General features: G+C 37.2%; 1 protein-coding gene across 8 annotated transcripts in view; it reads right to left on the bottom strand.

Moving 5' to 3' along the window:
* Positions 1-13,744, bottom strand: part of SLC38A6 (solute carrier family 38 member 6) — an 84,320-nt gene that overhangs the window by 49,055 nt on the left and 21,521 nt on the right. For 7 of the 8 annotated variants that reach the window (XM_010588676.3, XM_023546232.2, XM_010588675.3 and 4 more), the window contains one exon: positions 12,321-12,360. The exons of the other annotated variant lie outside the window; for it this stretch is intronic. In XM_010588676.3, coding sequence (XP_010586978.1) covers positions 12,321-12,360 — 40 coding nt within the window. The remainder of the gene's footprint in view (positions 1-12,320; positions 12,361-13,744) is intronic. 8 annotated transcript variants of the gene reach the window in all.

The raw sequence follows: 13,744 nt of genomic DNA, 5'->3' as shown, positions 1-13,744 counted from the left end.
TCAAATATGGCAAAATTAGAGCATTTTCTGATAAACAGAGGTTAAGAGAATTTGTGAAAACTAAACCAAAATTACAAAAATGCTAAAGGGAGTCCTCTGGCTAGAGAATCAGTAGTATCAGGTAACAACCCAAGACTAGAACACAGGACAGAATAACCAGATATCAACCCAGATAGGGAAGTAACAAAAATAAGTAAAAGCTAAAACACTGAAAATAGAGACATCAATATGTAAAAGACAACAACAGTAAAATAAGACAGAGGACTAAGTAATGTAGTCATAGAACTTTCATATGGACAGGAAGTCAAGGTGATATCAAGAAATAAAAGATTGGTTTCAACGTAGAAAAATAGATGGAAATTTTAAGGAAAGAACAGTCCTACATGTCAAAATAAAGAAAAACATAAATACTCAGCAAATATAAAATCAACAATGAAAAAGATGAAAATAGATTAAGAAAAACAACAGCACAGAAAATTTAGTGGAACAAAGAAACTATCAACAACACACATACACAAAAAAATACATCAAAATGGCAGCACTAAACTCATGCCTATCAATAATTACGCTGAAAGTAAGTGGATTAAATGTACCAATAAAGAGAGAGAGTGGAAGAATTGATAAAAAAAACACAATCCGTCTATATGCTGCCTACAAGAGACACACCTTAGACTCAAAACCACAAACTAAAACTTAAAGGATTGAAAAAAATATATCAAGCAAACAACAATCAAAAAAGAGCAGGAGTGGCAATATTAATCTCTGACAAAACAGACTTTAAAGCAAAAGCCACCATAAAGAATAAGGAAGGACACTATTTAATGATTAAAGGGTCAATAAACCAGAAGGACATAACCATAATAAATATTTATGCATGCAATGACAGGACTCCAAAACACATAAAACAAACTCTAACAACATTGAAAAGAGAAACAGACAGCTCCACAACAATAGTAGGAGGTTTCAACAGGCCACTTTCAATGAAGGATAGAACATCCAGAAAGAAGCACAATAAAGACATGGAAGATCTAAATGCCACGATCAACCAACTTGATCTCACAGACATATACAGAACATTCCATCCATCACAGACATACACAGAACAGACCAAATATTAGGTCACAAAGGAAGCCTAACAGAATCCAAAACATTGAAATATTATAAAACATCTTTTCTGACCATATGCCATAAAAGTAGGTATCAATAACAGAAAAAGCAAGGAAAAAAATCAAATACATGGAAACTGAACAACACCTTGCTCAAAAACTACTGGGTTACAGAAGAAATCAAGGATGGAATAAAGAAATTCGCAGAATCAAATGAGAATGAAAACACTTCCCACTAGAACCTTTGAGACACAGCAAAAGCAGTGCTTGGAAGTCAATTTATAGCAATAAACACATACATCCAAAAAGAAGAAAGGGCCCAGATCAAAACATTAACCCTACAACTTGAACAAATAGAAAAAGAACAGCAAAAGAAGCCCTCAGGCACCAGAAGAAAGGAAATAATAAAAATTAAAGCAGAAATAAATTAAATAGAGAACAGAAGAACAATTGAAAGAGTTAACAAGAGCAAAAAAGGTGGCTCTCTGAAAAGATCAACAAAATTGATAAGCCACTGGCCAAACTGATAAAAGAAAAACAGGAGAGGAAGCAAATAACCCAAATAAGAAATGAGATGGCCGATAACACAACAGACCCAAATGAAATTAAAAGAACCATGAGAGAATATTATGAAAAATTGTACTCCAACAAATTTGAAAACTTAGAGGAAATGGGCAAATTTCTAGAAACACACCACCTACCTAAACTAACACAAACAGAGGTAGAACAACTAAATAAACCTAAAACAAAAGGAGAGACTGAAGAGGTAATTTAAAAAAACTCCCATTAAAAAAAAAAGTCCTGACCCTGACAACTTCGCTGGAGAATTCTACCAAACTTTCAGAGAAGAGTTAACACCACTACTAATAAAGGTGTTTTAGAGCATAGAAAAGGATGGGATATTCCCCAACTCATTCTATGAAGCCAGCATAACTCATACCAAAACCAGGTAAAGACATCACACACACAAAAAAGGAAAATTACAAACCAATATCCCTTATGAACATAGACGTAAAAATCCCCAACAAAATTCTAGCCAATAGAACTTAACAATATTTCAAAAAAAAATAATTCACCATGACCAAGTGGGATTCGTACCAGGTATGCAGGGAAGGTTCAACACCAGAAAAACAATCAATGTAATCCATCACATAAAACAAAAGACAAGAACCATATGATCTTATCAATTACATGGAAAAACAGCATTTGACAAAGTCCGATGCCCATTCATGATAAAAACTCTCAGCAAAATAGGAACGGAAGGGGAAATCCTCAACATAATAAAGGGCATTTACCCTGGTCTTTTTTTTTTTTTTTACCCTGGTGGCATAGTGGTTAAGTGCTACAGCTGCTAACCAAAGGGTCAGCAGTAGAAATCCGCCAGGCGCTCCTTGGAAACTCTATGGGGCAGTTCTACTCTGTCCTATAGGGTTGCTATGAGTTGGAATTGACTCGACGGCAATGGGTTTCGTTTTTTTTTTTTTGGTACACAGAGCCAACAGCCAACATCATCCTAAACAGAGAGAGTCTAAAACCATTCCCCTTGAGAATGGGAGCCAGACAAGGATGCCCTTTATTACCACTCTTATTCAACACTGTGCTGGAGGTCCCAGCCATAGTAATAAGGCAAGAAAAAGAAATAAAGAGCATCCAAATTGGTAAGGAAGAAGTAAAAGTACCCCTATTTGCAGATGATATGATCTTATACAGAGAAAGTCCTAAAGAACCCACGAGAAAACTAGAATACAGGATTTCAGCAAAGTATCAGGATAGAAAGTATCAAGATAAACATACAAATTCCTCTACACCAACAAAGAGAACTTCAAAGAAGAAATAACTAAATCAATACCATTTACAATAGCCCCCGAGAAGATAAAATACTTAGGAATAAATTTAACCAAAGATGTAAAGAAAACTACAGGACACTACTGCAAGAAATCAAAAGAGACTTACATAAGTGGAAAAACATACCTTGCTCATGGATAGGAAGACTCAACATTGTGAAAATGTCAATTTTACCGAAAGCAAATCTACAGATACAATGCAGTACCAATCCAAATTCCAAAAACATTTTGTAACAAGACTGAGAAACAAATCACCAACTTCACATGGAAAGGGAAGAGGCCTTAAATAAAGCAAGCATTACTGAAAAAGAACAAAGTGGGAGGCCTCACACTACCTGATTTTAGAACCTATTATACCAGCACCGTAGTCAAAACAGCCTGGTACTGGTACAACAACAGATACATAGACCAATGGAGAAGAATTGAGAATCCAGATGTAAATTCATCCACCTATGAGCAGCTGATATTTGACAGAGGCCCAAAGTCTGTTAAATGGGGAAAAGACAGTCTCTTTAACAAATGGTGCTGGCATAGCTGGATATCCACCTGCAAAAACATGAAACAAGACCCACACCTTACACCATGTACAAAAATTAACTTCAAAATGAATCAAAGACCTAAATATAAAACCTAAAACAATAAAGGTCATGGAAGAAAATATAGGGACAATGCTAGGAGCCCTAATCATGGCATAAACAGAACACAGTCCATAACTATCAATGCACAAACACCAGAAGAGAAACTAGATAACTGGGAGCTCCTAAAAATCAAACACTTATGCTCATCAAAAGACTTCACCAAAAGAGTAAAAAGACAACCTACAGACAGGGAAAAAATTTTGGCTATGACGTATCTGATCCAGGTCTATTCTCTAAGATCTGCAAAATACTGCCAAACCTCAATAACAAAAATACAAATAATCCAATTAAAAAATGGGCAAAGGATATAAACAGGCACTTCACCAAAGAGGACATTCAGGTGGCTAACAGATACATGAGGAAATGCTCAGGATCATTAGTCATTAGAAAAATGCAAATCAAAACTATAATGAGATACCATCTCACCCCAACAATGCTAGCATTAATCCAAGAAATATAAAATAATAAATGTTGGAGAGGTTGTGGAGAGACTGGAACATTTATACACTGCTGGTAGGAATGTAAAATGGTACAACCACTTTAGAAATCAATTTGTTGCTTCCTTAAAAAAACTATAAATAGAAGTACCATATGATCGAGCAATCCCACTCCTTGGAATATATCCTAGAGAACTAAGAACCATCACACGAATAGATGTATGCACACCCATGTTCACTGCAGCACTGTTCACAATAGCAAAAAGATGGAAACAACATAGGTGCCCACCAACAGACAAATGGATAAACAAATTACGGTATATACACACAATGAAATAATACACAACTATAAAGAACCATGATGAATCCACGAAATATCTCACGACTTGGATGAATCTGGAAGGCATTATGCTGAATGAAATTAGTCAGTCACAAACGGACAAATATTGTATGAGACCACTATTACGAGAACTCAAGAAAAGGTTTAAACATAGCAGCTTATTAAGAAGATGTTCTGCATCCCACTTTGGTGAGTGGTGTCTGGAGTCTTAAAAGCTTGTGAGTAGCCTTCTAAGATGCATCAATTGGTCCCAACCCACCTGGAGCAAAGGAGAATGAAGAACACCAAAGACACAAGGAAAATATTAGCCCAAGAGACAAAAGGGCCACATAAACCAGAGACTCCATCAGCCTAAGACCCAAAGAACTAGATTGTACCCAGCTACAACCAATGACCACCCTGAAAGGGAACACAACAGCATCCCTGATAGAGCAGGAGAAAAGTGCGGCGCAGAACTCAAGTTCATGTTAAGAGACCAGACTTAATGACCTGAGACTAGAGGAACTCCCAGAAACATGACCCCTGGACTCCCTGTTAACCAAGAACTAAAACCATACCTGAAGCCAATTCCTCAAAGATGAGACTGAACTATAAAATAGTTCAAGTAGATACACGAAACTAAATGGGCAGGTCCTGTCTGAAGGCAGAATGAGAAGGCAGAAAGGGAGAGGAGCTGGATGAATGGACATAGGAAACCCACAGTCGAAAAAGGGAGTGTGCTGTTACATTATAGGAATTGCAACTAGGGTCACATAACAATACGTGTATAAATTCTTGTATGAGACATTAACTTGAGCTGTAAACTTTCACCTAAAGCATAATAAAAAAAAATAAATAACATTAAAAAAATTAAAAAAAAAGGAATTAGGTTTTCAGCAGTTAGGGAAGTTCAGCAACTTCTTAAGGATTAGTTAGCAGCCAGCCCTAACCAAACGGATGTACTATCAGAGGAAATGTAAGTTTGCCTTTCAGTCTAAGACAGCTTCAATTTTACTTAAACATGCTTTTAGTCATGAGTAGCAACTGGTTTATTCTATGCAATGGGTCTTATGAACACGCTATTCCTACTAAATGTCCAAATGCCGCTAATTCTATCCATACTCAAAATAGTACACAAATAATCTCCTTTAAAAAACAAAAAGAACCAAAACTTTTTTTTAAACCCTGAAAACAACATTATTTTCCTAATGCGTCCACAAGTTAAAATCAAAATATAAGGGGGAAGATGTTCTTCCATAGCCCTAGGGAAATATGTATCTTTGTTTTATTATTTATCAAAATCTTAATGTTGAGTAAAAAGTCTAAGTGACTATATAAAAAAAAACCCTGTTTTATACGTTTATAATTCTAAAAATTCTATAACTAAACTTCAATAGAAATTATGAACTAACAAATAAATTATTTTAAAACCCTTTTTAAAATGATGTTACCAGTAAATTTTGTCAAAAGAAGTACTTGAGAAAAAGTCCCTCCTTCCAAGTTTCCTGTACCCCTCCAATGCCAAAGCAGGGTTTGCGTAAGGTTCAAAAAAACTGCAGTTTGACTACAGATGAACTGACCAGCAGGTGGCGTAATAACAGCACACCTAATCACAGTTTCCCATGAAAACAACAAAAAGTACACCTGAAAGACCTGGCACTTCCTAACCAAAGTTAAAAGAAAAGGAAAAAAGTAACCCCAATGGTTTCCAACATACCTAATATTAAATCATGGCTTTGAAACATACTGAGAATTTGAGATTTGTATAGTGGTCAACTGAAAATGATCTTATTTGTACCTTTCTGTTTATGCGATGTAGAAGCTGAGCTACCTAAGTACACAAGAGGATTGTTGGGTTTCTCTTTAAAATTTAGATTCCCAAACTGAGGTGTTAATCAAGGCTGCTAGAGTAAGGTTTGTGGGATTTGTGCCTGACTGAAAGTCTAGATCATTCTAGCAGTTTCAGGAGATTTCACTAAGACTATTAATGTTTAGGGTTCTCCTTTCACAATATGTTGTTGTTGTTGTTAGTTGGCATCAAGTCAGCTCCAACTCATGGCGACTTACGTATAATAGAATGAAATGTTGCCTGATCCTGTGCCATCTTCATAATCATTGGTATTGTGGAGTCCACTGTTGTGGTTACTGTGTTAATTCATCTTATTGAGGGTTTCCTTCCTTTTCGCTACTCTCTACCAAACATGTACTTTTCTAGAAATTGACCTTTCCTGATGACTTGTCCAAAGTAAGCAAGCTGAAGTCTCGCCATCTTCAATTCTCATAATACGTTGTTGTTGTTGTTGTTAGGTGCCATCGAGTCGGTTCCAACTCAGAGTGACCCCATGCACAACAGAACAAAACACTGCCTGGTCCTGAGCCATCCTTACAATCGTTGTTATGCTTGAGCTCATTGTTGCAGTCACTGTGTCAATCCACCTTATTGAGGGTCTTCCTCTTTTCTGCTGACCCTGTACTTTGCCAAGCATGATGTCCTTCTCCAGGGACTGATCCCTCCTGACAACATGTCCAAAGTATGTAAGACGCAGTCTTGCCATCCTTGCCTCTAAGGAGCATTCTGGCAGCACTTCTTCCAGGACAGATTTGTTCGTTCTTTTGGCAGTCCATCTGATATTCAATATTTTTCGCCAACACCACAATTCAAAGGCGTCAACTCTTCTTTGGTCTTCCTTATTCATTGTCCAGCTTTTACATGCGTATGATGTGATTGAAAATACCATGGCTTGGGTCAGGCGCACCTTAGTCTTCAGGGTGATATCTTTGCTCTTCAACACTTTGAAGAGGTCCTTTGCAGCAGATTTATCCAATGCAATGTGTCTTTTGATTTCTTGACTGCTGCTTCCATGGCTGTTGATTGTGGATCCAAGTAAAATGAAATCCTTGACAACTTCAATCTTTTCTCCGTTTATCATGATGTTGCTCATTGGTCCAGTTGTGAGGATTTTTGTTTTCTTTATGTTGAGGTGCAGTCCATACTGAAGGCTGTGGTCTTTGATCTTCATAATATGTCTTTGATCTTCATAATATGTAGCAGTGATTAAATCTTTAATCTCCTTTTAAAAACTGAAGCTTTAAAGAACCAAAGAAAGAATATGCTATCCACAGTGGTCCTTCCTATGTTATAAGAGCAAAATTAAGAGTTTTACATACTCCTAAGAGCCATTCACATTTACACATTTTGGCTGGGCAAAACATGAAACCAGAAATGTATCAATTGATGTCACTTTTATCATGTTTTTGTAAGTGTTAATAAGACCTGCCTGGCCTAAGATGATGATTTGGGGTTTACCTTTAGATTTCTAGCGATATTCTAGCCTCTCAAGTGGTCTATCACAGGAGTTCAAATGAATGTGAAACTAACTTCTTATTTTTTAAGGAAAAGAATCACATAATGTAATACAGAAGAACTCTCTGTGGAAACCACCTATATTTATTTTCTACTACAGTCCTTAGTCCCTTTACTAGTAGCCCACCAAATTCAAACTCTCGAAGCCAGAATTCTCTGGCCTATAATAAGCATTAAATATTAAAACTTCCAGATGCCTCTTTTCTGACTTTGTGTCCCAGAAACAAAGACTGTTAGTAGATGTCACTTCAGCCCCTGTGGGGCAGTTCTAGTCTGTCTTAAAGGGTCACTATGAGTTGAAATCAATTCGATGGCAGTGGGTTAAGTTTGTTTTTTTGGTTAGTGCAAGAAAAGGCTCCAGGCCTTTTCAATTATTTAAAAGCTACACGTGCAGCAAGTGAAGGTGATTGTGATAAAGAATTTGTTGCAAGTAGGGGTTAGTCCCACCATTTCAATGCAAGAGCAAATTTACATAGCATTAAAGTGCAAATATGAGTTGTCCATAAATTGGACATCCGTAACCTGTGGGCTGCTTGTATTTGCAATTAATAAAGAAAAAGTCAAAATCAATTTTTAAGAATATTTAAAAAGTGATGAGCACAGCATATTAAACAAAAAAACAAAACAAAACAAAAAACAAACCTACTGCCATAAATTCTGACTCATAGCGACCCCATAGGTTTCCCAAGGCTGTAAATTTCTATGGAAGCAGATTGCAACATTTTTCTCCCACGGAGCTGCTGGTCGTTTTCAACCACTGACCTTTTGGTTAGCAGTCAATTGTTTTCACCACTGTACCACCAGAGTTCCTTACGGCATATGAAAAACCCTTCCAAATAAGTATGCTGTTTCTTCTCAAGCATACATGGTTTACCAGGAGTTCCATGGATGCAATTCATATTAAGGAACTACTTCTGAAGGCTGGAGTTCCTAGGCTTCTACTTCTCAAAGGTTCAGAAGCTGTCTTAAAGGGCAGGCCCAAGAATTGGGGTGTACTCCTTTTCCTAATGACAAAGACCAGCATTTACAAACGCTTTTAGGGCAATGGTTACTGATTTGTTAAAGACACCTAAAAAAGCGTCAGATCATCTTTTGAACCAAGTATAACCCTTCCATTTAACTTTTCTGTACTAAAAATATTTTAATGTCCTGAAAGACTTAATATGCTTCCCAAAGTGCTAAGTTAGAATTAGAATTTTTGCGGAAGAAGTAACCCAAAGCTCCCTGCTTCCCACCCAATCACCAGCCATTTTACAAACAGGAAACTGAAGCCAAGAGACTGAGGGATTTCCCAAGACACATGGATACCCAATGGCAGAGGCTAGATAGAATTCAGGGTTCCTAACTTTCAGCCCAATGCTCTGGGTTGTTGTACTCACAACAGCAAACTTCCAATCCTATTATAATAAATGAATAATTAATGCACATCTGTCCAAAACAAAAGAAAAAAAATCTCTGGAAAATATATATTCAGTTTTTATTCAGGTGGCTCTCAGTAAGCAAACTTTTAACTAATGTGAAGAAAATTATGAGGACACTATTTGTGATGGTTAAGGTTGTGTGTCAGCTTGGCTGGGCCACGATTCTCAATGTTTTGGCAGTCATGTAATGTTGTGATCACTTCCCTGGTGAGATTTGATATGTGATCACCCCCATGATGGGACCTGCTGTGAGCAGCCAATCAGTTGAAAGGCAGTTTCCTTGGGCATGTGGCCTGCATCTGAATATAAGCAGATGTTCTGGCTTTTGCCTGCTCTGGATCCTGCAGCTGGCTCCTGTTTGTCTGACCTCCGGTTCTTGAGACTTAAGCTAGCAGCTTACCTGTAGTCTTGCCTGACAGTCTTAGGATTCATTGATCTTCACAGCCTGTGAGCAAGAGCCTTGCTCTCTGACCTGCTGATCTTGGGTTCGCCAGCCCCCTGCGAGGTTATGTGAATCAGAAGAACCTCTATCCTGATCCTTGGACTTGGAACGTTCCGCCTCTACAAACACAAGAGCCATTTCCTTGATATAAACCTCTCTATATATTTATATGCTTTACTGGTTTTGCTTCTCCAGAGAACCCAGCCTAAGATATAAGATACTATTCTAAAAACTAAATTAGTCATACCAACTTTTCTGAATTTGAGGGACATTTAAAATTGTTGCGAATGCTTCTAGATCACTTTTTTTTTTTAAATTATAAAGCAAGATAGCAAGCAAATCAATAAACTTAAGAGTTCAGAGGGAGCGGTGCTTTATCCACCACCGAATACAGGAATCCCTTCTGTATGTGACATTTTGACAAGTGGCCAATCAGCTGCTTCTGGGGATAAAGAACATGCCCAATGTAGTAGAGTCCATACCCATTATCACACAACCTGATTACAAAGGTATTTCTAATGAGGAATTCAAACCAGCTTCACTGAAAATTTCCACCCATGAGAACCAGTTCTGTCCTCTGGGACAATACTAAATTTGTCTAGCTTCTTTTTCAGTATTTCATGTTCAGTCTTTCAAATATTTGAAGCTAATGATCAATCTACTGCTCCTCTTTTCTCTTCTTCTTGATAAATAAATCTAAAATATTAACAAGTACTTGGAAATAGCATATACAAATCATATTCAGCTCTATTCATTTCCACAAAGGTTTATCAAGTTCCAGGTATTGTACTAGGTGTCAGGAGTACAAAGAGAAATGAGACGTAAGCCTTGCCCTGGAGGAGTTTACAATATAGTGGGGAGAGGAGCATGTACGGAGGTTAACTTCAATCTAATAACAGCAAGTAGCAAAACAGTGTTATCCCCTATAGCAGTTACATACAAGAATAGAGCACAAGGAAGGGATCAAGCTGAAAAATACAGAGAATGGAACAGTAGGTATGGTGACAAGGCCACAAAGTTGGATCTAAATTCCTGGATTGAAAATTCTACATAAAATGCTAAACAACCATTCAACCTAATCTAGGCAAAATGCAACAGTTCGTACTATTCATATGGAGAGGTTAATGAGGGGCTGAAAATATCAAAATATACATTCACATTCCAAATCATTACCAGTGTACAGTCATGCAATACATATTTGCTAAAATAATTTATTCCAAAGCATATCTTAAAGTCAAGGATACTACATAGATTTACAAAGAAAGAGATTGGTTTTCCTGACTTGTAGTGTAGAAACTCTGGTGGCATAGTGGTTAAGTGCTATGGCTGCTAACCAAATGGTCAGCAGTTTGAATCCACCAGGTGCTCCCTGAAAACTCTATGGGGCAGTTCTACTCCGTCCTATAGGGTCGCTATGAGTCAGAATTGACTCGATGGCAATGGGTTTGGTTTTTTTTTTTTTTTTTGGTTTAGTGTATCGTACACAGAATGTGTGTTGGAAGGAAATTATTTGGTATGGTATTCAATAAAGCATTCATCTCATTCAATAACTTTTTTTCTATGAATATTCAAAAAGTTGAAGCACAAAGGCTCAAGGATTTCAAAACAATGGCAAACACAATTCTTCAAGAGAATGTTAACTTTTTCCTTGACCAACAAGCCCATTAGAGAAGATGGAATTTGGTTCAACAATACTTAACATGTAATAGCTCAGATCTCATGAGTATCAGACTTAAACTTTAGTAAAACTGTCATCTTTAAATGATTTTGAAGATTAAAATTTCCTCTGACCGTACAATCCTGTGTAAGATCCAAGGTGCACGTTAACCTTCTCTATGTTTTCTTTTAACCTAATTAATATTTACTTAGCCCTCTAGTCAATGATAAAGGAAAATCAAGGCATTATTCAGCATCATGTAACTTCTTTACAACACATATAAACACAATATCCAAATATTAGAATTAAATGTTTAATACATTTAGGAAGTTACTGTCCATAATTAGGAGCTCTGGTGGCACAATGGTTAAGAACTCAGCTGCTAACCAAAAGGTCGGCAGTTTGAATCCACCAGCCACTCCTCGGATACACTATAGGTCAGTTCTGCTCTGTCCTATAGGGTTGCTGTGAGTCAGAATCAACTCAACGGCAACAGGTTTGGCTTACAGGTCCATAGTTAACACAGTTTTATTTCTACATGGTTCTCAATATTAGGATCAATACTAGGAACAAGATAAATGTTTCTTATTTATCTCAGATTTGCTTATTTTTTAAACCACTTGATCACTATTAATTTCTTGGTTGTAAGAAGACATTGCTTGTCCACACCTGACTGTTGACAACCCACGCAACGCAACTCCCTCTAGAGCAGTTTTTGCCATTGGGGGTAGATGGAACAAAAATAGAGGGAAAATGTTTTAGAATCACCTAGAGAGTTTTTCTAAACTGTACCCCACCATTATCACAACAACAGAAAGCCAATGCTTTAGAAGTGTGCTGAAGGTCTAATAATAAGACTGAAGTACTACCTGAAATCAAGGCTTTAGCTGGAACTTAATTTAGAAGTTATTGTCACAAGGACTGTTAAAAAGATTCAAAAAAAGAGTAATGAGGCTAATACACAGGGCTTCTGACGATACCTATGGTTATAGTGGTTCAAGTGCCCAGCTTAGACCTGTAATAAGATAAGCCAAAAGGAGGATATCATTTCTGTCACATATACACATAAGCAGCGCACTTCCAGTTGCTCACCTCCAATATTCTGAATTATTATGGTGCCTGCCACCACCACCTATAAAAGAAAAAATGTATTCAGAAAATGTAAGAAGAAATAATATAAAAGGATCAGTATTTTATTAAAGTCCAAGAACTATTACTAAAAAACAGAAGCAGAAGTCATGAATGAGGAGAAATTGGAAAGAATAAATTTTGCCGGCCATAATACATAGCATTAATAACCATCACATAAAAAGCCTTCCTTTAATAGTTCCACTGTTGCTATAAGGAACATTTTTTAAAGCTTTTTTGGCAGTTAGTCATTTTTAAATATTTTAAATGTGTTAAAAGCTAGTAATGGGCAGATACCAAAGTACGAAAAAAGAAACTGAATCTATCTGGTCTCATTCTCCCTTTCTTGCTGGTTTTACCATACTTCTTTTATAAGTGTACTGAGACGGTTTGGGGTGTGCTGTACCAATACTGTATTACATAAAAGGAAATGATATAGTCTTCCGAATATATCAGCTTGGCATACACCAAACCTCTGAGCATCCCTTTCCCAGCGATTAATAAAATCTAGACCAGAAAACTCTAGAACCCAAACAATCTCAGATCCAGAAAATTTAGGCAAAATGTTTCAAACTCAGTAACATGAAATAGGCTAAGTAAAACAAAATAGGAGGTAGTAAGGACTGTACTGTATTGGAGAACTGCTTCCTCTTCAAAAGGGGACAGCTGTGACCAGTGGACGGCATACGAGAATGCGGATCCAATGCAGCCATATCTTCTGATTTTTCAAGGAAAGGAAAAAATTGAATTCTTTCAAAATTTCATGACCAGTTAAAAATAAAAAGGGATTTGAGCCAACAAAATATGCCTGAGGACTAAGTTCAACCTTAAGGCTTGCTAGCTGGTGATCTTTGATGAGATTCCTAGGAAACTCAAGATAGCACTTTGTTCATTCTTGTAAACAGAGGTACTCAGATGAAATGGTTAAACATGATGCTTCCACTTAGGCTTTTCAATCACTCAAATATTTGTGGATCTGAACCTGACAATGAATGTTTGGGGCTCACTAGCTCTCAAGGATCATTCAGGCCTCTGGGGACTGAATGGTCACAGACCATCCTTCAGGCCCATCTCTACTAAGAATTCCATCAGTAGCAGCACTTGCCTATCTTGGAAACAATCTAAGTTATTTGGACCTAGAGCCCTTGGGGTCTGAAAATTTGGCAAGGAGTCTTTGGAGATGAGGTGACTGACACTACCGTTTTCTAGAAAGACCTCTGCAAGTAAACCCTCTTAAAAGTTAGTTCCACACAACAGAGAACCCCTGAGGGAGCAGGAGAACAGGGGGATGCAGACCCCAAATTCTCATAAAAAGATCAGACTTAACGGTCTGACCCCGGTGATCATGGCCCCCAGACCTTCTGTTGGCCCAATACAGGAACCATCCC

Source organism: Loxodonta africana, chromosome 10, assembly GCF_030014295.1.
Source record: "Loxodonta africana isolate mLoxAfr1 chromosome 10, mLoxAfr1.hap2, whole genome shotgun sequence".
Taxonomy (NCBI): domain Eukaryota; kingdom Metazoa; phylum Chordata; class Mammalia; order Proboscidea; family Elephantidae; genus Loxodonta; species Loxodonta africana.
The sequence above is the reverse complement of the archived record's forward strand: the minus strand, read 5'-3'. Positions and strand labels throughout refer to the sequence as shown.